Source organism: Arachis hypogaea, chromosome 9, assembly GCF_003086295.3.
Source record: "Arachis hypogaea cultivar Tifrunner chromosome 9, arahy.Tifrunner.gnm2.J5K5, whole genome shotgun sequence".
NCBI lineage: Eukaryota > Viridiplantae > Streptophyta > Magnoliopsida > Fabales > Fabaceae > Arachis > Arachis hypogaea.
Window position 1 is genome coordinate 3348061 of NC_092044.1, and position 25129 is coordinate 3373189.

General features: G+C 34.8%; 4 protein-coding genes across 9 annotated transcripts; all 4 read left to right on the forward strand.

The window, feature by feature from the left end:
- The first annotated feature begins 2549 nt into the window (after positions 1 to 2549).
- On the forward strand, positions 2550 to 5567 carry LOC112709948 (F-box/FBD/LRR-repeat protein At4g26340-like). Its single transcript, XM_025761956.3, has 4 exons — positions 2550 to 3743; positions 3869 to 4018; positions 4105 to 4406; positions 5326 to 5567. The coding sequence occupies exons 1-3, from the start codon at positions 2685 to 2687 to the stop codon at positions 4384 to 4386; spliced, it is 1491 nt and encodes a 496-aa protein (XP_025617741.1). The 5' UTR covers positions 2550 to 2684; the 3' UTR covers positions 4387 to 4406; positions 5326 to 5567.
- Positions 5568 to 7345: 1778 nt separating this feature from the next.
- On the forward strand, positions 7346 to 10442 carry LOC112709949 (F-box/FBD/LRR-repeat protein At4g26340). Of its 2 annotated transcripts, none has more exons than XM_025761957.3 (5): positions 7346 to 7500; positions 7687 to 8666; positions 8793 to 8942; positions 9031 to 9331; positions 10182 to 10442. In XM_025761957.3, exons 2-4 carry the CDS (start codon positions 7707 to 7709, stop codon positions 9310 to 9312), a joined length of 1392 nt encoding a protein of 463 aa, XP_025617742.1. In that variant the 5' UTR covers positions 7346 to 7500; positions 7687 to 7706; the 3' UTR covers positions 9313 to 9331; positions 10182 to 10442. The 2 variants fall into 2 exon arrangements, with proteins under 2 accessions (XP_025617742.1, XP_025617743.1); XM_025761958.3 differs by having other exon boundaries at positions 7355 to 7500; positions 9031 to 9326.
- Positions 10443 to 11654: 1212 nt separating this feature from the next.
- Positions 11655 to 17052, forward strand: LOC112709950 (peroxisomal membrane protein PEX14). 4 transcript variants are annotated; one of them, XM_025761960.3, is made up of 12 exons: positions 11663 to 11999; positions 12457 to 12701; positions 12836 to 12875; positions 13080 to 13249; positions 13396 to 13585; positions 13696 to 13785; positions 14222 to 14283; positions 14417 to 14459; positions 14541 to 14608; positions 15641 to 15685; positions 15908 to 15976; positions 16438 to 17052. In XM_025761960.3, exons 1-12 carry the CDS (start codon positions 11981 to 11983, stop codon positions 16879 to 16881), a joined length of 1485 nt encoding a protein of 494 aa, XP_025617745.1. In that variant the 5' UTR covers positions 11663 to 11980; the 3' UTR covers positions 16882 to 17052. The 4 variants fall into 4 exon arrangements, with proteins under 4 accessions (XP_072058390.1, XP_025617745.1, XP_025617744.1 ...); XM_025761959.3 differs by having other exon boundaries at positions 11664 to 11999; positions 13068 to 13249; XM_072202289.1 differs by lacking the exon at positions 15908 to 15976 and having other exon boundaries at positions 11655 to 11999.
- Positions 17053 to 18288: 1236 nt separating this feature from the next.
- Positions 18289 to 23273, forward strand: LOC112709952 (FBD-associated F-box protein At5g38590). Of its 2 annotated transcripts, XM_025761962.3 has the most exons (5): positions 18289 to 18708; positions 20313 to 21230; positions 21307 to 21456; positions 21540 to 21826; positions 22993 to 23273. In XM_025761962.3, exons 2-5 carry the CDS (start codon positions 20322 to 20324, stop codon positions 22997 to 22999), a joined length of 1353 nt encoding a protein of 450 aa, XP_025617747.1. In that variant the 5' UTR covers positions 18289 to 18708; positions 20313 to 20321; the 3' UTR covers positions 23000 to 23273. The 2 variants fall into 2 exon arrangements, with proteins under 2 accessions (XP_025617747.1, XP_025617748.1); XM_025761963.3 differs by lacking the exon at positions 21307 to 21456 and having other exon boundaries at positions 18367 to 18708.
- Positions 23274 to 25129: the final 1856 nt, after the last annotated feature.

The following is a 25129-nucleotide window of genomic DNA, read 5'->3' on the forward strand; positions in this document are numbered from 1 at the left end:
TATTGTTAGTAAAAATATTTTATTATGTTTATTTGTATTGTGTTTCTGATTAATATTATTTATATAAATATTGATATTATTATGGTTATTGTCAATAAGAATGTGAGCCGTTTATTAATATTGTCTACGCAAATGTTAATATTATTATCGGTATTGTTAGTAATACATATTTTATTATGCTTATTTATCTTCTTAGTGTGGTTAATAGTATTTTTGTACAATATTTTATTATAAATATTAATATTTTATTTAAAGATATTTTTTTCTGTATTTATATTGTTAATTTGTTGTAATGAGTGCATAGTATTCTTAGCTTCACTATTTATTAGACAATAAGAGAATCAATGAATTTAATGTGACGAGTCTAATAAATTTTACGAAAACTATGTTTGGTGTTGTTTGTAATGGTTGTATGTTAAGGGATTTTGTTACCCACGTTTTGCAGCCTAGTAGGGTTATTACCGCCGTTAGGCGGCAGCAGAATATGCCCTTACTTGACCGGATTATACCGTATCTGGAGACTGCGGGCTTGTATCATCTTGCTAGGCTAAACAGTCAGTGGTTCTGGGTTGATGAGTCTCTCCTTAGCGCATTTATTGAGCGGTGGCGTCCGGAGACCCACACGTTCCATATGCCGTTTGGTGAGTGCACCATTACTTTACAGGATGTTGCGTATCAGCTGGGTTTGCCGATTGATGGTGCGCCCGTTAGTGGGTGCTTGACTGAGTTTGAGAATCTGATGGAACACGGTAGACCAGCATGGGTGTGGTTTCGGGAGTTGTTCGGGGAGTTACCTCCACAGAGTAAAGTCAAGCAGATGACAGTGTGCTACACATGGTTCCACGAGAGGTTCCGGGTTCTCCCTGCAGATGCTACTGATGAGACCGTGCGTGTATACCCACGCCCGTTGTACCTCCTAACCTCCCAAGTCCCCTTTCGTGCACGAAGCACTACACGAATCAACCAAGTACAACCCTTGCCGAATTCCTTGCATTTTCCATGATACTTCAAATGATCCGATTCGATGACTCTGTACTCAACATCTCGCCGGATGCTATAGTCCTTTACACTTAGCACAACTTCATCTTTACTCTGGAATGATTGCCCAATCTCAAATTCTGTAGAAGATCTTCCCACTCTGTTACCACTGTCTTCCTGTTGACCAAGAGCTTCCAAGTTTAGTGTGGAGAAGTGTGGAGGGTACTGATGAGAACCAGAACTTGAAGGCCGATGCTGCGCATGTGGAGCGCCACCTGTGTCATCGTCGCTGTCACCATCGATATGAACAGGCTCCTGGTCAGACTCATCGTCACGCATTGCATTCTCTACTTGATCAGGTCCACCAAAGTCTTCGATATAAGGTACGAGGCCACCATCGGTGCCCACAACGTTGGGAGGCTCAATGACTGCTGCATTCTCCAAAGGTACAGAACCAACAACTTCCGTTCGGTCTAAATTAGCCGCAAACGAAGGTGATTGAACCGGCAGAAGATACGGTCTGACCGCAGGCATCGAACTAGATGCACCACCCGCGGAAGCTGGGCAAGGAACTGGAGCGGATGCCCAAGAACTATCGACACCAACCTCCAACTTCGCGAACAACTCATGGATTCTGATCTCCGGAAAACTCCTTACACAGTAGAACAGAACCCTAATATCTTCACCAGCCTTAACCGCAAAGGTTTCATACTGAACACCGGTCGAGACAACCGCCATGGGAATCTTGTAGAATAGTTTCTTCACCCACTTGCAACCCAACACGCCAAACTTCTCCAAGATGCTGTTCTTCAAATCTGACAAACTCATCGACGAACTGATAAAAATACTTAGTGGTTCTCTGTCGGTGAACTTCACACCTTGGCTTTTGCTTTTTTTTTTTATTTTCCCAGAGCAATGCACCAGGGCAAGAAAACTCTCTTCCTCACTAGCCATTGTGAGAATGATTTCTTATGGAGCTTGAATCACCCACATATATATAGACTTCCCGTCATAGTAAACCGTGGAAACCAACAGGGATTTTATGTGCAACAAACTTTCCTCATAAACCGTGGTGACTCTCCACGGTTTATGCTTGCCATTTTTTCTTCGTAAACCGTGGTGACCTACCACGGTTTACACTCAAAAAATTTTGCTCCTAATCCGCTGGGACCTGCCACGGTTTATGCATGTTTTGAAATCGTGGTGGGTTGCCACGGATTACATAGAAATGGAGTTTTGCACATCCACGTAACAACAAACAGTTTTGCACATTTAGATAAAGAAATCTCTCATTCTATTTATTTAAGTAAATTGCCCTAAAATAAATGACAAAATATTTATTTTTATTTGTGTTATTTTAATTTTATTAAAAATTTAATGATTCTATTATTTATATTTTTATGATTTTTTTAATTTTATTAATTTTAATTTTTTATTTTATTAATATATATAATATAAAATAATTAAATTTTATATTTGTTTCACAAAAATTAATTTTCCTCCATATAAAGTCAAATAGAATAAGGTCGAAAATTTTAGGATGTCAATCGAATTAAAATTGCGAGATTTTCAACCAAAGAATTAAAATAAAATTTAAAAGAAAATTCAATGTACATGGCAGTGGTAGGGATTGAGGAGAGTTCAAATCCTGTTCTACCCTCTCCGTTGCCATCGCCAGCCCTAACCGCTATTCCTTCTTTAGACTTATGCTGTGCATGAAAAGGTTTTCAATCCCAAACAAATCCAGCTCAATCGGTTCATTCATTCCTTCATTTACATTTTCAGTAGTGTCGTCAAAATTGACAATGCCGAAAGGGAAGCAAAGAAAAGTAGAAGAGGAGGAATCAACAAGAAAAGGAACCCCCAAAATAGACCTAATCAGTAGCTTACCGGATTCCCTGCTTTGCCACATTCTCTCGTTCCTCCCAACAAGATGTGCCATGGCCACCAGCGTCCTCGCTCGCCGGTGGCGCCACCTCTGGAAGGATCTTCTAGCGTTGGACTTAGACAATAGTAAACATAGTCCTTATTATCTACCTGGAGGGACACACCGATTCATTGCTTTCGTCAATGCAGTTTTCGCTCAACGCAAGGCTCTCCGTGTCGAGAAGCTTCGCCTCGCTTGTGATATACCTAGAGGTGAAAAGAAAACCATCAAAACATGGATTCGTACTGTTGTTGGACCCCACCTCCAAGAGATGTATCTCGATTTATCGTTTGCTTGCAATGAGTTTGGGGATCGACATATCAAATTGCCTGAAGAGGTATTAACCAGTGCATCACTCGAGTCTCTTGTTTTGAAAGGCCATGTGTTTTTGACTGTTTATGATGGATTTGTTGATTTGCCATCCCTCAAGAACCTAGAGTTGGATCTCAATTATGTGGACCCAGACTTTGTTTTACTTGGTTGCCCGGTTCTTGAAAATCTCAAGCTCACTTTACACGAATCGTTCCCACTTAATGCGAGCCAACCTCCTGAAATCTACATGCCTGTTTCGTTGAAGCGTTTAACCTTAATACAAGATGATGACATCGAAGAAGATATTAATGATATTGAGGATCTTGTGATAGACACCCCGTTACTCGAATACCTAAGTATCACATTATGGGCAAGATGTTTACAGGTTTCAATTAGCGATTATCCCAACATGGTGGAAGCTCATATTGATATTGATCAAGACCAAGAGCAGGTTGGTTGGGTGCTTGAGCTTCTCAAGGCACTCCGCCAAACAAAACTGTTGGACTTGAAACTTTCCACTATGGAGGTAATATTATTATCCTTATTCCATTGTCCATTCAACGGATTACTCGATGTATTTATTCCAGTTTTTGGTGCATTTTAGTTGTAGTTATGTGTTGTGTTTATTATCTTCTTATCTTCTACACACAGTGCTTGCTTGGTGCTCCTGCTTTTGAGTTGCCAGAATTTCCCCGTTTACTTAATCTAGAGCTTCAAATTCCTTATTTCGACTCGGGATTTCTGATAAAATTGCTTCATAACTGCCATATACTTCAAGTTCTCACTCTTCATAATCAGGAGGTATGATCACTTTTCTAGTTTAGCTGTGTCTATTTCTGTTCATTACTTGCTTGCACATTTTGAAAAGTTTTGTTTACTGTTGCCAGAATGTTTCCACAGTGGAACCTGAGGAACCTAGTTGTTGGACACTGCCAATGAAGGATCCTGATTGTGTTATATCACATCTCAAGATGTTTGAATTTAAAGGATATAAAGACTCTGCAGATGAACATGGATTTGTTGCATATCTTTTAGAGAGAGGACCTATTTTGAAGACAATGAAAATCCATGCTGATCCTACTCTTGGCCTAACGTATAAACAGCGCATCCACCAGGAATTATCTATGGTACCAAGGAGCTCCAAAACATGCCGATTAATAGTTACCTGAGTAGCCAACAGTTACATATGGTACAATCTCTCACCGTCTCTATTCTCTCTTCTTGATTTGCCTTACAATTTGTATTAAATGAAAGACTGCATCTTTGGTCCAATTCATTCGTCAATGTCACTTGTGTTCTTCAAATATTTGTTGAAGCTTTTGATTACTTTTTACATGGATTACTTTGTCTGATCGGATTATTTGAATTACTCTTCAAATCATTGCTGGGGTTTGGTTTGGTAGTTCTGGAATTTGCTTGTACCTTCTCCCTCAATGTCAATAGAATATCTTTGACTTCTTTGATGTTTGTTTTGCAAAACATACAGAAGTTTTGCCCTTTAGAATATGCATAGTTTTCACAATACAATGTTTTTTACTCTTTTGGTGGTTGTTTCAGAAGACAAACAGGCCGTTTTTTACGAATATATTAGCAATGCAGTAAAATGGTTTATTGTTTATTAATTGTGAGTATATTAGCCCCTAAGTTATGTTCCACTGCATAATATTTTTGCCCTTTGATAGATACTCTGCTGTTTAATTATTTTATTTACTTTTAGCATGTAGAGCTTTATATTTTTTGGATGTAAATAGTTGTTGAAACTCTAGATATCATGGTTTGTAATAAATGGTTTCTCTAATTGTGAATTGAATTTAGGTAATTTTTTACGGAAGTATTTTATAGCACAATATTGCAGCCTATATTATTATGCATTTGCCCGTTTTCTTTTTAGTCTTCCCTAATTGTTATATATATATAGCCCGTGTTGCAGTCCTTTTAGCTTTAATAGAAATTTATCTCGGTCCCTGGTTTGCTATGCAACAATTCTATGGTCAAAAGATTGTTGTTTAATGTTTAGTTAATCATATGCTTTTAATCTCAATTGAAATGACATTCAAGAGGCATGAATGATTGTTTAATCTAATTATTTCGTGCTGAGAATATTGAAGATCGGGTACACAAGCTTCCTTCCTCTTGTGGTTCGGGAAGGGTAAATGCATCAACCTTGCCACTGCAAGCCTCAAATCACTTTATGTATTTAACACTTCCTTGCCTTGTAGTAATGTATAACTAACTCTTGCTATAACGGACAATTTGAAATAGATGTAATGGGATTAGAGGAATTCCACCATATATTTTGCTGGACTTGATAGTTGATATATAAGAATGATATGATTTTGAGTGTTACAAACTCTCTTTTCCTTATTAATGCATGATTTTCAAAACTATAATTTCCATTAACTTTGTGACCGGTGACAAAAATATCTATCAAACAAGGAAACTAACGATATCTATTATCTATTTTAATATATAATAAGTAACTTAGTGCTAGATTCTTTGCTTGACAACTGGATGACTTCAGCATCTGACCCGCGTGTTTAATGTTAAAATGACATAATTACACGACATATGAAAGCAAAAATAGTGAAGAGAAGGTATAATAGTCAAAATATTTGCAGAAAAATATTATTAATACACCATTGTTAATAATATGAATAATTGAGCGGGGTATTTCTCTTTTGGGATCAGAATTTGAAAGTGTAAATAAGAGCATTTGAAATCGAGACCAGGTGAACAAACTTAAACTCATGGTTACTTTTAGAAATCAATTCTTTCTTTGATTTTCTCTTTCTTTCTCGCACTCTCTCTAGTTAAGGCAACTGTAAAGTAAACACAATCACAGTGGTAGCTTAAAATACAGATAGATATCACCGTTGAGGACTAGTGATGGAAGCTGGCAGACAAGATAGAGATTAGCGGTAGTCGGGAGAGCGTCTGGTGGCAATGAGTGGCATTGCTGCCGTCAGTAAAGAAGCAGAAGCTGGATCGGATCATATTCACAAAAATTTTGGATTAGATACAAATAAATACAGCGGATTCCATCTGATCCATGAATATCCCAAAAAATGAGGAGTTGTTAACTAATTGTATATTTAGATTATTTTTTAATGAATAAAAGAGAGTGTGGGTTAATTGTTAGTTGTTAAGAAAATATTTTTGTAAAATTAATGTTATTATAAAGAATTTGAGTATGACTGGAAGTGAGTAGAGTTGAGTCAAGCTAGACCAAGTTCAAGCTCGTCTTACAAAAATTAAGCTTAAGTGCTTAACGGCTCGACTCATTAATAATTGAGCTTATTTCGTAAGTTCAACCTCGGCTCAACGAAAGCTCACGAGCTGGCTCGAGCTCACGAACTGACTCAAATAATAAGAACAACAACAACAACAACAAAGCCTTGTCCCACTAAGTGGGGTCGGCTACATGAATCAAACGACGCCATTGTGCTCTGTCATGTATCATGTCTACAGAGAGACCGTTTACATATAGATTTCGTTTGACCACCATAATCTATAATTCTATAACAATAAATTATAACTTATATATATTAAAAAAATTAAAAAAATAAATTTAATATATTTTCTATCTATCAATTATAAATTTTTTATTTATGTCCTATATCAAAATTATATATAAAAAAGACTATAATATTTTAAACAATTAAGAATATTAATATATATGTAAAATTATATATATATTAAATTATTAATACGCATATCTTATATGCATTTAATCTGTACTTTTAATATTATATATATAATTGAGTTAGCTCACGAGTTAATGAGCTAAATTTATCCAAGCTCAAATTCGACTTATTTAATTTATGAGTTCAAATCCAAGCTCAAACTTAGCTCACGAGTTTAACTTATCGAGCTATTAATGAGTCGAATTCGAGCTGGCTTGACTCATTTACAGTCCTAAATATGAGTAACAAGTCACCAAAAAAAAAAAGAATCTGAGTAACGGAATTGGGGTAAAAAATGTGCGTCAAGATTCAAACTGATCTTACAAGCAAACGTCACTCAAACCCGAATCACTTTTTCTAAGCCAACTCATTTTGTTTTTTACTTTTTTACCATTCCCTCCCAGCTGAAGCCCAATTTTTAATCCAAGTCACCTTTTTACGCACCAACACGGTGCCACCTCTGCTCTCTTACAGTCTTACTCAAAATCCAAAAAGTCTAACCCTAACCAGTAACCACCGTCTTGGCCGGCCATCTACCACCCACCGCTCAAGATTTCACGGTAACGCACTCACAAGTCATCATCAGCTGCGACACCATTGGTACGCCTCTTCCACTAACTAACTCTTCATTTTATTTAACGTAGATTGACTAGCATTCACACATTCACTTGAGAATGTTTGTAGTTATTTAACTGAGCCATGTACTTATGCTGTGCATGGAAAGGTTTTCGATCCCAAACAAATCCAGCTCAATCGATTCGTTCATTGCTTCATTTTCATTTTCAGTAGTGTCGTCAAAATTGACAATGCCGAAGCGGAAGCAAAGGAAAGTAGAAGAAGAGGACTCAACAAGAACAGGAACCCCCAAAATAGACCTAATCAGTACCTTACCGGATTCCTTGCTTTGCCACATTCTCTCGTTCCTCCCAACAAGATGTGCCATGGCCACCAGCGTCCTCGCTCGCCGGTGGCGCCACCTCTGGATGGATGTTCTAGTCTTGGACTTGGACAATAGTAAACATAGTCCTTATTATCTGCCTGGTGGGCCACATCGATTCATTGCTTTCGTCAATGCAGTTTTCGCTCAACGCAAGGCTCCCCATGTCAAGAAGCTTCGCCTCGCTTGTGATATACCTAGAGGTGAAAAGAAAACCATCAAAACATGGATTCATACTGTTGTTGGACCCCACCTCCAAGAGCTGTATCTCGATTTATCTCTCCCTTGCAATGAGTTTGGAAATCGGGATATCAAATTGCCTGAAGAGGTATTAACCAGTGCATCACTCGAATCCCTTGTTTTGAAAGGTCATATGATTTTGACTGTTTATGATGGATTTGTTGATTTGCCATCCCTCAAGAACCTGGAGTTAGATCTCAATTATGTGGACCCGGAGTTTGTTTTAGATGGTTGCTGGGCTCTTGAAAATCTCAGGCTCACTTTACATGAATCCTTCCCACTTAATGCGAGCGATCCTCCTGTAATCCAAATGCCTGGTTCGTTGAAGCGTTTAACCTTAATACAGGCTGATGACACCGAAGAAGATCTTAATGATATTGAGGATCTTGTGATAGACACCCCATTACTTGAATACCTAAGTATCACATTATGGGCAAGATGCTTACAGGTTTCAATTAGCAATTATCCAAACATGGTGGAAGCTCACCTTGATATTGATCAAGACAAAGAGCAGGTTGGTTGGATGCTTGAGCTTCTCAAGGCACTCCGCCAAACAAAACTGTTGGACTTGAAACTTTCCACTATGGAGGTGATATTCTTATCGTTATTCCGTTGTCCATTCAATGGATTACTCGATGTAACTTATTCCAATTTTTGGTGAATTTTAATTGTAGTTATGTGTTGTGTTTATTATCTTCTTATCTTCTACACACAGTGCTTGCTTGTTGCGCCTGCTTTTGAATTGCCAGAATTTTCCCGTTTACTTAATCTAGAGCTTGAAATTCCATATTTCAACTCCGGATTTCTGATAAAGTTGCTCCATAACTGCCACATGCTTCAAGTTCTCACTCTTCATAATCGGGAGGTATGATCACTTTTCTAATTTAGCTGTGTGTCTATTTATGTTCATTACTTGCTTGCATATTTTGAAAAGTTTTGTTTATTGTTGCCAGAAAGTTTCTACTGTGGAACCTGAGGAACCTAATTGTTGGACACTGCCAATGAAGGATCCTGATTGTGTTATATCACATCTCAAGATTTTTGAATTTAAAGGATATCAAGACTCTGCAGATGAACATGCATTTGTTGCATATCTTTTAGAGAGAGGACCTATTTTGAAGACAATGAAAATCCATGCTCATCGTAGTCTTGGCCTAAAGTATAAACATCGCATCCGCCAGGAGTTATCTACCATACCCAGGAGCTCCAAAACATGCAAATTAAAAGTTACCTGAGTAGCCAACATTATGTATGGTACAATCTCTCACCATCTCTATTCTCTCTTTGTGTTTTGCCTTTAAAATAGTTTTAAATGAAAGACTGCATCTTTGGTCCAATTTATGTGTCAATATCACTTATTCACTTGTGTTCCTCAAATATTTGTTGAAGCTTTTGATTGCTTTTTATAAGGATTAATTTGTCTGGTCTGATTCCTTGGGCATTGAAAAATGAGCTCTTCAAATGATTGCTGGGGTTTGGTTTGGTGGTTTTGGAATTGGCTTGTACTTTCTTCCTTTATGTCAATAAAATATCTGACTTGTTTGATGTTTGTTTCACAAAACATACAGGCCGTTTTATACGAATATATTAGCAATATAGTAAAATGGTTTATTGTTTATTAATTGTGAGTATTTTATCCCCAAAGTTATGTTATCCACTATTCCACTGTATTATATTTTTGCCCTTTGATATATACTCTGCTGTTTAATTAATTTATTTAGTTTTAACACGTAGAGCTTTATATATTGTTTCGATGTAAACAGTTATTCGAACTCTAAATGTCATGGTTTGTAATAAACGGTTTCTCTAACTCGGAATTGACTTTAGGTAACTCTTTATTGAAGAATTTCATAGCACAATATTGCAGCCTATATTATTATGCATTTGCCAGTTTTGTTTGTCTTCCCAATATCATCATTCCCATGGTGCAGTCCTTTTTAGCATTACTAGAAATTTATCTCGGTGCCTGGTTTGCAATGCAACAAGTCTATGGTCAAAAGATTATTGTTTAGTTAATCATAAGCTTTTAATTTCAATAGAAATGACATTCAAGAGGCAAGAATTATTGTTTAATCTAACTATTTCGGTGGTGAGAATATTGAAGATCAGGTACACAAGCTTCCCTCCTCTTTTGGTTCGGGAAGGGTGGATGCATCAACCTTTCCCCTACAATGCTCAAATCATCATATGTATTTAACACTTTTGAGTAGATGACAGCTTCCTTGCCTTGTAGTAATGTGTAACTAACTCTTGCTATAATGGACAATTGGAAATAGATGTAATGGGATTAGAGGAACATCCACCGTATGTTATGATACATATGAATGATATGATGTATAGTATTAATGCATGCTTTTCAAAACTATGATTATCCATGTCATATAACTTAAACCAAAGTTTGTTGGAACTTCGTTTAAATAGTAGTCATATTCATCAATGATATTAGTTTGGTTAACATAAAATCAACTTTGTTTATTTTCTTGCGTGATCTGCATTATCTCTCTTTACTGAGTTTGCTCTCTTATTTTATTCCTTTTATTTTTTCCCTCGGCGGGTGCTTAATTACATTTTATTTTGACCTCCCTTGTTTTTTTGGGATTAAGAATTTTCTGTTTCCTTTCATTATTTAGCTTTATCTATTCTAATTTATATGTGGATAACTTTGCAAAATTGTTTTGGCTTTTTTTTTGCCGAATGAGATTTAACTCTAAGAATTTATACATATTAGTATATTACTCAATTTTTCACTATTAGACTATTTCAAGTGGACTTACAAAATCAAATTTACCACACTCAAATAACGTATCATTAATGACTAATGTTTGTAACGATCAATTGGAGTCAATATTTCACAAGTGGTGTGTGTATTCGGGAGGGAATTAAAAATTGATTTACATGGAATAGTGGTTTAATTAATTTGAAGAACTTTGTAATTTTACTCAACTTTTATTAGCATTTCTGTAATATAAAAGTTTTTAATCAGTCTTCTATAGCGTCCAAATTTACTTAAAGTGCGTGCCATTTTTCTTCTGGCATCACAAAACGCCAAGTTAAATGGAAACCAACATACACAAGAGTACAATACATATTTTTTGGTGATTATAGACCATACATATTTTAATCATGATACATGTTTACTTAAAATTAGTCACTAATTAATTACTGTATATAAAAATATATATCTAACATTTCATAAAAAGTTTTATTATACTATCGTAAACATATTTATTATTTTATTATAGTAAATTTGGTTATTTTAATAGTTGATTATTTAATAAAAAAAAGTAAATCAATATATATAAATATTTAAGTATATAATAACTGATTTCATGGTTAATTTATGATGTGTATATAATATTTTTATATATTTTATTTTTATAGATATTAAAAAATAATTATCAAATACAAGCATCATAGATTTATATATATTTATATGTTTTGTTTTAAATATTTTTAATATATATTTTATATTTTAATATTATTTTATATGAATAATTAATTTTTTATGTTAATAAAATATGATAATGCTAGATTTTTAAGTCTCTTTCTATACATGCACAATAATTCAATATACAATAGATTCCTAAATTAATCAGCCGCAAAGAAGAAATTGAAATTTAAAAAAAAAATTATCTTATCATGAAACGATATGATGTACCCATTTTACCCTTGTTGTTTTCGGTCTTAGCTTGATAGCTTCCCTAGCCATTCTTGCAAATTCTCGGTGGAGTTGTCACTGTTGAATGTTGAAGCTACTCTTTGATCTTCACCGAGTCTGAAACACACTCATCAATCATCAAAGGTATACACATATACGAGCTTTGAGCTGAGATGATCCAATCCCAAATTCAGATCTATCACTTCTCCCTCTAAACTCAAACTACCAATTTCGCAAACAAAACCATGCCTCCTCAAAACACAGGTTCCAATTTATCCTCTTTTCCCCATTTTTCTTTCAGTAATTAGTCTATTTTTACTTTTGCACTTGATCGAACTAATAATAGTTATGTATGTAAATAACTCTCTGCTTTCTAAGATTTTTGGGAATTAACACATGATTTATATAAGTTTATGATGAGATTTTGTGGGAATGGAATGTTGTACATATTATAACTTGCTATGACATGTTTAACTTACATAATTAAGCGGTTACTAAAGGATACGATGGTTTGATTTCTGCCTAAAACTTTGATTATTGTTATTAATAATAATTATTAAATGCTTTGAATAGTTATTTCTGTTGCTTTTGATATTTATTGCACTAATATTTTTATTATTGATCGGAATTGGCTACCAGAGTGTCTTGTCTAAGTTGCTGGTTATATTGTTTTGGTCATAGTGAAATTTATTCATATAGTTCATTTTTGTTGGAGGTGTAGGTGCTGAATTTGGGAAACCAACAAATGTGGATCAGCAAGACGCTGGGGAAGATGCTTCTAAGCAGAATTCGAAGGCGTCGGTCTTTGTGAACACCGAACCAATGCGGGAGGAGCAAGTTCAGAATGCAGTGAAGTTTCTTTCGCACCCGAAAGTTAGAGGCTCCCCCGTCATATACCGTCGAAATTTCCTTGAGAAGAAAGGGCTCACAAAGGAGGAGATAGATGAGGCCTTTCGCCGTGTGCCTGTAAGCTTCTTGTTTGATTGGTTTTTCATTTTCTAGATGCTCTATTGCTTGTTCATATTCAGTCAACCAGTTTGTTTGTTGTCACTTTCTTTTGTGTTAATCTGCTTTGATCCTCACCTGCATTTAAAAAACAGGATTCACAGCCGAGCGAGCAGACAGCTGGTGCAAATCAAGGTAAAATATCTAATGTTGAAGTTGCAGTTGTAGTTTGGTGTTATTATATTTCTGTTCACATTTCCACCCGAGTTATGGTTGAGTAATTCTCCATTTTTTGTTAGTCTGTTAAAAAAGAACCCAATTTCTTCTTTCAATTTCGTGTATACTTTGGTTACTGTAATAGTATTACTCACCAATATGCAATTGAAGCAAACACACCAGATGTTCAGCGTTCAGCACAATCACAAGCTTTGCAGCCAGGTGTATCTGGTTCCGCTGGTGTTACTACTTTGTCGAGAACTTCCTCACGCTACTCTTTTCACTGGTCCCATGCCCTTGTTGCAGTTGGGTTTCTGGTTGTTTCAGGCGCTGGAACAGCTATCTTAATTAAGGTGTTTTCACTAACCTCTCTGCATGGTCTTATCATAACAAGCATTGTAATGGATGGAAGCGTATTTTCTCTTCTAGTATCTAAATTCATGCTCTTTGCATTTGGTTTGACCTGCACTGAACTCTGAATGCATACCCCATGTTTTAGAAGTCCATCCTTCCGCGTTTAAAATCTTGGATACGGAAGATCGTTTTAGAGGAAGAATACGACCAATTAGAGAGCACAGATTCAAAACCGACCGTGGTGGAAGAAGTTTCACAAGCTGCAAAAGCAGCTGCAGCTGCAGCCGCGGAGTCAGCAAAAGCAAACCAAGAAATTCTGGCTTGTAGAAGTGAAGGTGGCTTAATATAACAAAATTTGATGCCATAAAAATATTGTCTACTTCCACTTTCCTTGGCATCTTACTGTTGCCAAATAATGAATGTATTTGCTTGATCTTCATTGCAGAGAGGAGATACTTTTTGGATGTTGTTAGCCTTTTGGATAAGCAAGTGCAGGAGATGAAGTTTATGAATAATGAAATAAGAAGATTGGAAGGTAATTTGGAAATTTTATATAGTAGGCTTGGAAAAAGAATTTCCAATTCTATGAATTCTGAAGGCATTTGCATATTTTTGTTCAGAATACATGTGGTTGGGTCATTGGTGAAATTGTGTGAATATATTCCCTGCTAGAGTGCAACTTTGCATTTATGATACTGATGATTTGGCTTATGGATGATAAACAAGAGAATTAATGAATCATATGGTACTAGGACATTAGTATTTAAACTGGACTTCGAGCTTCATGGCTGTATCAGGAAGTTCATTTTTTCGCTTCTTGAAAATGATGGTGGCTTTGCATGTCAGAAATTCTATCACAGCTAGAGAAAAGATTTATACTAGTACTCAATTTCTTTCCAAAAGATTTTTGCTAGTACAGTATTTCTAATTGGATACCTTGTGTTTATGCCAAATTGGTGGACTTAAAATAGCATCCAGTGGAGCCTCTTACTCGAGGCAAGAAGATTACCAAGTCAATCAAGCTAGCTCAAAGGTCAGATATAAATATACATGTTAGGGAATCTTCAACTTCTTTAAAGAATTCTGGCATACCTTTTTATCTGATCCCATTTGATTTTTTAGAATATTTTTTTTTTTGACAACTGTAATTTCTGTATTGTGTGCAGCCGGTCATTGTAAATGGGAAGCGGGATTATGGCCTACATTCAGGTTGTTATACATCAATTATGTCTTAAGTAAATCAATGTGGTTTTATAAATGCTTACCTATGACTAGAATGTCAATGTGCAGTGACATCTTCATCCCAACCTGCTTCTGTTGAACCATCTAGTGCTCCCCATCCAAAGTCATATATGGAGGTAAGTCACTGTCTTGTTTTCTTATTATCTCTTTCCTTCTCTTTTCCTTTTGTTGTTTGGAACTTGGAAGTGCTATGGTTGATACTGGATTGGCAAAAATACAGGCTTTGACTGAGGGACCATTATTCTTATGGAGTGATTGTCAATCCATTGTTCTTTAGTATATATTTATTTATTTATTTATTTATTTATTATTATTATTATTATTATTATTATTATTATTATTATTATTATTATTATTATATTTGAAAACATTATTAGAACATGAAAGTTATTATAAAGAGAGGCAAATAGTAAACAAAAACTGATTGGGATGTTATAGGAATACAAGATTTGACACCAAAAAAAGCAGTTACATGTTGAGCCCTTTTTACTAATTGTTAGATTATCATTTGAAATTATAGTTTATTTATGGCCAATTTCTCTGAGTTGTGCTTCTGAAAGTGCCAGAGACAACACATGTGAATTGGTGTTCATGATTGGATTTCCAACTAGTAATGTGAAAATGTGTGCATAGGGATTTTCAACTCGCAAAACGAAATAGTGATTTTAGTCTGTTATTTCGTTTTTTCCTTAGTTGGTTGTTGGTACTGATAATAACATGCTTGAGTGCCAGATGCAGTGTTCATGCCGCTTATTCATGCCATCCCCTTTCAATATTGAACAAATTGTCTTCTAAAATATGCAACGTGAGATCCTGGAGTATTGTTTATTTTGTTTGGTTCATTCAAACACAGGACATGGATCTCAAGTGAGACTTGTAGAAGACTACTGTTAGGCTATGGGCTCAACCACTAATTCTTTCATTCAGTTACTTTTAGAGTTTTAGTATTCTTATTAATCCTATTAAATGGGTTTTAACTATAAATGGGCTGACACATACGATCTATTGATAGAGCAATATGGTATCATTTGATCCATATATCTGACCCCATCTAGCTGAATAGGCTTTGTTGTAATTTATAATTATAATTATGACGATGATGATGACTATGATTATAATGATTTTTCTTTGCTTTTTTTTTTTGGCAGATAATGGCTATGATCCAGAGAGGGGAGAAGCCTTCTAACATCAGGGTAAACCTTTGTTCTTTTTCTTCTTAATAATTGCATTTGCACATCTAACCATAGACTTTTTGTGGACCAATTAGTTTCATAGGATAGACTATTGGTTGAAGTGAAAGGAGTAGTCATTGCTGAGTAAAATATTGTGATGTGCAAATGATATTACTATTTTATATTTTATTTACCAATTTTGTGTGGTTGGTGCTAGTTATATGATACGAGGTTTTGATGTAGGATATCGATGATTCACCCCCCAACCCAAATCAGCAACCTTCAAATCCTCGCTTAGCACCAAGAGCAAAGGTTTTTTAAAATGCCTCTTTTTCTCTGTATTTCCCACTTTATATTATATTGCTCAAGTCTTGTATTTTCTATTAGATTCATTATTGAAGAGTTTTTGTTAGAGTCATCTCCCAGATTATTCCTTCTAGGTTTTTTAAACTCTGATTGTGACCATCTATGTGAGCTTAACATGACATCACTTGACAATTATTGTCTGCTGTGTTTTATTTATTTATTTTTTGAGTTAATCATTTGTATGTTAAATTACATGTTAGGACCCAGGTAAATAGGAGTTTATTTTTTTTTAAATGTGAGAGGTATATTGAGCTGATTTTTTACTGAGTTGGCTTCTAAGTAACCAATACAAGTGATACAATACTCACTTTGAACATTTTTGGTAAAAGTGCAATTTATGTAGAAAATGCAATTTTTGGTATTATTGCATATGAATCTGATAATTTTCTTTAACTTCTCCTTGCTAGCCTTGGGAAGTTGGTCAGGTTCAACACAACTCTACCCCAGTATTTCAGTCTCAAGTAAATGGCAAGGACTTGAATTCCGGTGTCCTAGATAATAGTGACAATGCTGTACCTCCGTGGCAAGCGAAAAATGCCAGAATCAGAGAGATTGATAATGGAGTTGAGAATAATGGATATAACGCTGCATCCAGTCAGCAGCCAATCAAACGTACGTGGGTTCCCCCTCAGCCACCTCCGGTGGTTATGTCAGAGGCTGCGGAAGCAATCAAACGCCCAAAGCCACTAGTACAGAAGGAACAAATACTGGATGATCAGTCAGTACACCATTCTTCAGATATCTCTGATAAGGTGATGGAATCTTCAGAACTATCCAAATCCGAAAGACAAATGGAAGGTAGTAGTACCAATGCAGTTCTTGGCTCTGCTGAGATATTGGAAGAGTCATGAAGTGGATTAGGTATAAAAAATGAAGGCAAAATTCATAGTTATCTTGGTCCATCTCAACCATTATATGTAGTTGGGAATACAATTTGAACTAAGGTTTAGTCTTGTATGATAGCTACGTAGTCTGTTATTACTCTTGATTTTCAATGAACAGATTCCGAAGCATTTTAGTCATCCAGTGGTATTAATTAGTAATGGGTGATTTTTATATGAAGTTGCTAGTTGAGAATGGTTAGATATTTCGACAGTTCTCCATTAGCAATTTTACATGAAAGCAACTAACTGCATATAAGTTTTCACTTTAGTAATTACTAATTAGATAGTGCCTACTGGTTAAAGCTATCACGTTGGATGTTTCCCACATTTCAACATGTACTATAACTATTTTAGCAAAATTCTTGGGAGGACTTTCTTAATTTAGGCATGCAAACAAGTTTAATAAGCATATTTTAAAATGGGGAGTGCTAGGTAAACAATGACTATTTTGAACAACATGAACAATTATCAATCAAATAAAAATATACTACACTCTAATTTAATGTTACTAATTAAATTTAAGATTAATTTACTCTTTTAACCTTATTAATTTACATTGTTCACATATTGTTCAAAAATGTGTTGGTTACCTATACTTCTCCTTTAAAAGGATTCCATTTTAAAAGTATAATAATAGAAATTTTTTAAACTTTTATATGTTCAATTCATTAGAAACTTAAAAACATGATTTTTGCATTAATTTTTAGTTAAAAAATTTTTTTTAGGGTGCTTCTAAAATGTAATCTTAGGATAGATTAAAATGTATTTTTAAGACATTAATAAGATTCTTATATAAATTATATCGATAGAAAATTGAAGAATGTAAAAATGTCACTAAAAATACAAAATTAAAGTTAAAGTTTCAAAATTTTAGATGATTTTATGGCAAATTTTAATTTTAATTTTAATTTTAATTTTCTTTTAAGTTTTTGTAGTGAAGTTATAAATTGTATTCTAAAATTAAATGGGAAAATATCATTAAAGTTGTCTGATGAAGTTATAGATATAATTTGACACTAATTTTCAAATCACAACCCCAATTGAATCCTATCCTCCACAGTCCACACCTTTTTTCCGTTCCCGCTATAAATTAAGAAATTTTCATTCAAATAAGAAGTTTTTAATCACTAAGTTAAGACTTTAAATTAAAAATTTAACACTTTTATTTATAAGTCAAATCGATATATACATATTAAATTATAATCCTAAATCTCATCAGAATATCAAATTATTGAATATTGTATTTTTTATAAACCGCAGGTAAAATTAAATACGGGCGGGTTAAAAATGAATAGGATTAGAGTTAACATTTTATAAACTCAGGTAAAATATGATTGAATTTTATTAAAAGCTACAGACTAGGCTGGTTCGACCGAAAACCCAGTCGTTAAGCCGAGCCGAGCCACTAATTGGACCATCCAAGTATCCGACCCGGTGAAAAGCGGGTCGAGTGGCGGCTTTTCGCCAAAACCGCCGCCCTTTCCCCCCCGCGGGGCTTCTGGTTGCCATAAACCCTAATCCATCCACAGGCCTCAAAGTCTCTCTTCTCTGTCAGACTCGCAGTCTCTCGTCACTGTCTCCCTCACCTTCAAGCTCTCTCAGTCTCACCCGTCTTCGCGGCCTGTGTCGTCACCGTCTCGCACTCAGTCGCTGCCTTCGGTGCGCTCGCTTCGCCGGCGGCAGAAGCAGACCGAACCAGCATCTGATCCCTCGGGTGGTGGTGGTCGTCGTCTTTTTATTCGGCCGTCAGTTCAGTTGGTCAGCTTCCTTTACCGTCAATTGGTCCCTGGGCAGGTGAGCTTCCTTCGGCCCTGTTCTTTGTTTTTGAATTTTATCATAGTTGAATTTGTTGAAAATTATGAATGTGCTGAATTTGTTGCTGTAAGTTGAATTTGTTGCTGAATATAATCAATATATCTCTGAACATTGCATTTTGTTGCTGGAAAACATGTTGAATTGATGAAGCATTTTATTGCTTTTAAATTGTTGCTGTAAGTTGAATTGTTGCTGAATATCACTTATCTAAATCTTTTATTGATGTAATTTGTTTTTCTTTTGTTAGAATTTTAAAAATGTTTTCCTCACAAACACCATTATCAGAAGATCCACCATCTCAAGAACAAGCTCATCAACTCCTGATGTTCAACTAAAAGAGAGTTTATAGTAATAGATGAAAGATTGATCCTGCTTAGGGTATCGTAAACAAATTGTTAAAAAATAAGAGAAAATCAATATGATATGCATATACTCTGACAAATCTGTTAGGGAAGGTGGAATTAATTGATTTAAGATAATGATTGACTGAGTAACAATGTTATGGAAGATATAGATCCAAATCAAAATGACGAAAATGTTGGTCAAACTTCAAATTTGTCTTAAGAAGATATAGAAGAAGATATAGATGCTGACTTTGAGATCACTTCTTGGATTTGATTTATCAATTGTGTTATCTTTCACTCGCTCTTGTTTATTTAAATTGAGAAAGTATTTTGTACTAGTGATTAGTTTATTATCACTTTTTGCATCATTAGTTGTGTCTAGAAATTGATATTTTATTATTATTAATATGTTTGTGAAAACATGTATTTTAATTTTTGTTTTTAATTTAATTCTTATATTTTTATTTAATCATTAGTTCGTTTTGATAACTATGGGGTTAAGGTTGGGTCTAAAACCTAACCTACCCTATCTATTGTCACCCCTACATCAAGGGGAGATTCTGGGTACTACTTACCTTCCCCAATGCCTTGCACTTTTGTTTTCCTTTAACCCTAATAATGTTAGCTTATTACATATTCTCGTTGTTCTTATATTTTCCCTAATTTTTATTATTGCGTTGAAGGCTCAATTATTATTACTTTAGGTGGGAACGGTAACATATGAAAATGCTAACAATGCAGTGAATGCACACACTTAGTATGATCTGTGATGACAAAATTCAGATACCAGTGATTCACTCAGAATAAAAAAATGATAGCAATGCCATCCTTTTCATATTGGTAAACTAAAAACTTGAGGGTAAAGAATCCTTTTCACACCTAAGTATTAACCAGTGGTAGAAAAAGGCAAATTGGGAATAACGCGACACATTGAAAGTTTGAAACACACACTCACTGGCACACTGACCATTTCAGCATGCCTGCAACCAAATTCGGTGTTATAATGCTGTTACTTTCTGCCCCTTGGCTCATTTCCCGGCTTCTCATTCATAATAATATTACACATATATAGCTCTTTTTACTTCCATTTGGACAATAATCCTTTTCATATTCCCATTATATATTATAGATTATAGAAGTACAGAACATGTTAGCTTATTATATACCGTCATTGTTCTTAATTTTTACTCTTGGTATTCTTCACTCATTCTTGTTCTTTGCATATCATTCACCCTCAAGTTGGGAGAAATGGCTGAAACATCAACAGCATCAAAAAGAAGCATGGGCACAGACATTATCAGCAGCCTACCAAACTCGTTGTTGTGCCACATCCTCTCATTCCTCCCAACCTTATATGCGGTGCGCACCAGCATCTTGTCTCGACAATGGCGCCATCTCTGGAAGGATCTCCAAGTCTTTGATTTTGATGATACCGAACACAATTGGAGCAATGAGAGATTCGCGGCGTTTATCGATGCAGTTCTATCCCAGCTCAGGTTTCCCCACATCCGAAATCTCAGCCTCTCATGTCAGAGAGGCTTAGATGACAACAAAGTGATTGACGATGCCATTGACAATGCCATTGGAAGGTGGATACGTGCTGCTGCGGGGCCCTGCCTTCAAGAAATGATTCTCTATTTTAATTACGAGGAATTCTATCCGGACTATGTTGATGGAATATTCACATGTGCTTCGCTTGTGTCCCTCACCCTGGGGGGTGATCTTGATCTCAATGATATACCTTGGGTTTATTTGCCTCTACTCAAGGATTTAACACTCTTGCTAGGAGTCTCTGTTGAACACGACTTCATATCTGGCTGCCCTGCTCTTGAAAATCTTTACATCGATTATTATGGAAGCCTTTACCCTAAGATACACTTTCTCTCCCCCTCTTTGAAGAGGCTAAGCTTATTCGAGGTAAGAGAGTTTGATGATCCCATAATCAGTGAGATTCAAATGGACACCCCGAATCTTGAATACCTCCGTATATTCCTTACGGGATCATGTGTAACGACTTTGGTTATCAGTGATTTTCCCAAGATAAGGGAAGCTTGTTTGGAGATTGCTCCCTTGGATGAGCATGTTGCTTGGCTACCCAAACTTCTCCAGGCACTCTCCAAGACAAAGATTTTGGATTTTGGATGGTGGACCACCGAGGTAATATGCTTATCAGTGTCACAATCCATTGCTCATATTCCAAGTTTCAAATGGTTTTGTATTATCTTTCATACAGTGCTTGGTTGAAGCTCCGAATTTACACTTACCAGAATTTAGCTGCTTACATGAACTGAGCCTTTGTTATTCAAATTTCAATTCTGGAGTCCTAATAAAACTGCTTTGCTGCTGCCCTAAGCTTCAACTACTCGAAATTGATATCAATGGGGTATAAACATTTACATAGTTCCACCATTTTCTATTTGTTATTAATTGCCTGCATCCTTTGACAATTTTTTCCCGTGTTGTCAGGTACAATATTTTCGTGACCAAACTCCCCAGAGCAGTTGGACACAGCCAGCCAGTGTACCTAGTTGTGTTATGTCACACTTGAACATTTTTGAATTTACAAGCTACTCAGACTCATCAGAGGAGCGCGAATTTTTGGCATATATCTTGCAAAATGCACTTGTTTTAAAGAGACTCATAATTTACGCTAAAATTGGTTCATTTGAAAAGGAGGAGCATATCCTTAGCGAAATATCTGTCTTACCGAGGGGCTCTAGCATATGCCAAGTTGAAGCACGTATCTTAACTAGGTATGAATTCTCATCTGCTCTGTGGTTGACCATATCAATGCTATGTCGAGTAATATAAATTTGAGTTTTTCTTATGAGGCATGTTTGAAAAATTAGTATGAAAAATGTGAAACGTGAACCAGGGTCAATTTTATTTGCAAAAAATTAGTTAATGTTTTGGGTGAAATTAGAGAAAAGGAACATCTTGTGGAGAGAATCATCTGTTATACTGCTGTTTTATATAAGGTGTACTAGCATATATTTTATTACTGCTTCCTTATTTTGTGTTTGGTGTCTTGTTGAGTCACTCATGTTTTCAATTGTGTCTGCACTTTTTTCTAATGCGGTAGAATTTTCTTGAATTAGTTATTTTCTGGTATTATATAAAAGGCCAATTCTATGGTGCCTATGAATTTTTGCCTAAATGTTGTCTAAGTTACTTTTTGTAGTAAGTTTTGATTTTTTAAAAATTATTTATTTTTATATCTTTTAAATAAAATAATAACTTTTAACCCTTTTTAATAAATAGGCACTACATTATAGGCACCATAGCATTCACCTATATAAAATTGGGATAAGGCCTTATTGTTTTGGAAATTATATTTTTTTTTAATATTGGGTTCAGAATTCAGATGGGTGTTATCTTCCAAAATAACTCATTATGTGTGTTGGACCCAACTGTGAGGGTGCTGCAACTTTAATTTTTTAAATTCGTTAAAATATCACAATTTAAAAAAAATTAAAAACAAAAACAGCAATGTCCATTTTAATCATTTTTAAATTTTAAAAAATATTTTTTTTTAATGAAAACGTCAATGATGTTTTCTTTTAAATTAATGTATAAAATTTTTTAGATTTGTGTCTTCTGAAAAGTAAAAAAAAAAAATTATAGTAGAGTAAAACTTACCTGAAACCAAATAACCTAGTGTAACACACATCTTTGATAATGCAAATATGTATGAATCGCGAATCGACAATGTAAATTGGAATTATACATGTTGATGACATGCAAAATTAAATTTTAAATCATGGTCAAAAGTGCTTAACGGAACTCTATTTCTTGCTATAGGACTGTTCAACCTATACCATTTGCATTATGAATCACAAAGATGATATAAATATTATTCTGTAATCGTTTTTCTTTAATCTGTCTTTTTACATTTAACTTTTGTCCTCTGGCTATAAAGGAGATGATTCCTATTCCTACAGCATGGAAGTGTGAACTTGGGAGGGTGGATTATGTGAAGTACAAGAAGACTCGGCATTGTGCTTTTGTCGCAACTTTTAATTTAAGCAACATAAACGTTTGTTGATGTTATTTTTAAACCCTTTTCTCCTTTTTGAAAGCATTTTCCTTTTTGAAAGTAGCAGTTTAAACACTCTATTATGTTCTGATCCATCTTAAATTTGGGATTTGATTTTGTTGTGTTTCTTAGTCACTGTTATTCTAGTCTCTTCTGGTTTGATATTTGCATTGTTGGAGCACTTCTTAAATACGGAAAAAATGATGGGTAGAGAAATTCAGAAATCACAGGGATGAATCACACCCTTATTTGATAGTGGCGGAGTGTCGGTCTCAAGTAAACAAAAAGGATGGATCCAATCGATATGGATATTTGTATAAATTGACCAAGTTAACATTTAATTAGTTACTAATCTAATCGTTTTTAAATAAAGGCATGCAGAAGTGTAAATTGATTAACCTGGACAGAAAGAGATTTAGGCTCTTGATGTTGTCTTTTCTATCTTTGCAATGCGCTTATATACACAACATATCCTTCCACCATCATGCCCATGATGAACCAAATCCGTATCATCAACTGCAATTTTTCTAGGAATCTTTTCCGGTACCACCGGTAAAATTTTCTCGGCCACAGTTTCAGATGCAGAGCAATATAGCGTGAGTTTTTACTTTTTTTCAATTTGTTGCTGGTTTAAAAACATGTTGAGTAAATGCCTAAAATAATCCCTGAATTTCAAATCGCATTCAATTTAGTCCTCCACTTTTACAAATGACCAATTAAATCCCTGAAATTCAAAAAAGTGAATCTCCGTTAATTTCTCGCAGAAGTGCTGTCTAAACGTTAATGATGTGGAGCGTGAACCGTTATGTGGGCATTCTAGCTGTACGCTTGATGTGTACCAAACTTAAATTTAATTTAAATTGGTACCTGAAATTGCTTAATAATACTCAAATTAGTCCATTTTCAATTACAAAATCCTAATCCATAAATTATTCTCTTCTCTTTTTTGATCTCTTTGTTGTCGTCTCTTCTTCAACCTCTCCGCTATCTTCCAGTTCATCTTATTTTCTCGTCTGAGTGATGATGGTGGTGGGAGAGAAGCCAAAGTAGCTCAAGTAGAAAAAATTCTACAAGGAAACCTTATGACAGCAAAGGAATATGCAATAGGGGAGGTAAGAATGCCATTTTCTATAAGGGTCATTCTACTGTACATATTAATATGGTATAGAGAAAATATAATTCCTTTTATAGTTATTTTTTATTATTTTATTATTATTCAAAATGTGAGTCCTACCTTTATTAATCTCTCTTTCATTCTATTAAAGGAAAAATCTGTAAACTTACATCTTTACTATATAATTCACCTTTCTATAATTGCGGACTTTGGACGGTAGTGAAGTATTCAACGACGACAGAAATTCTTAATAGACTATTTTATGATTGTCCAAACTATGAGGTAAGGTTATGGCTCTACAAAAAATATTAACATGGTTTCATTTTGAGTTTAAATTCACATGCGCTTTTGGAATTCATTATAATTGTTTTTATTAGACTGATTGAGGTGAAAAACTAATTTTTACAATACTCATTTCACAAGAAATTTTGCATGAGTTGAATTGAAAGATGACAAACTTAAAGAGTAATATTAAAACCTTGAAATTAATGACAATAATTACCTTCTTAAAAATAAAAAATATATTTTAGTTTAATAGACGAACATACAAAAATACATATAATTTAAATATGTGTTGAAGTTAAAATTAATCCAACCACATTAATCATACGATCATGCCCTCTTCCAAATATGCTGACATATAGTGGTCCTAGCTCCACCAAATTAATCACATTTGACTCGTCAGCAACCAAAACCAACTACTTTTTTTGTCTAGTCAATAACAGCATTCCTAGTACCTACACCAAGATTTGCATCAACTTCCATTCATCCTATTTTCGCAAGTTCTCTCCATAATGCCACACTTCTTCCATCCAGTTACGCAGCAACTAAACCAAAAGATTGTGACATCAAAGCATAGCTTTTTTTTAAGTATCAAACTTGCAATTAAAATAGTTTTTAGGTAGA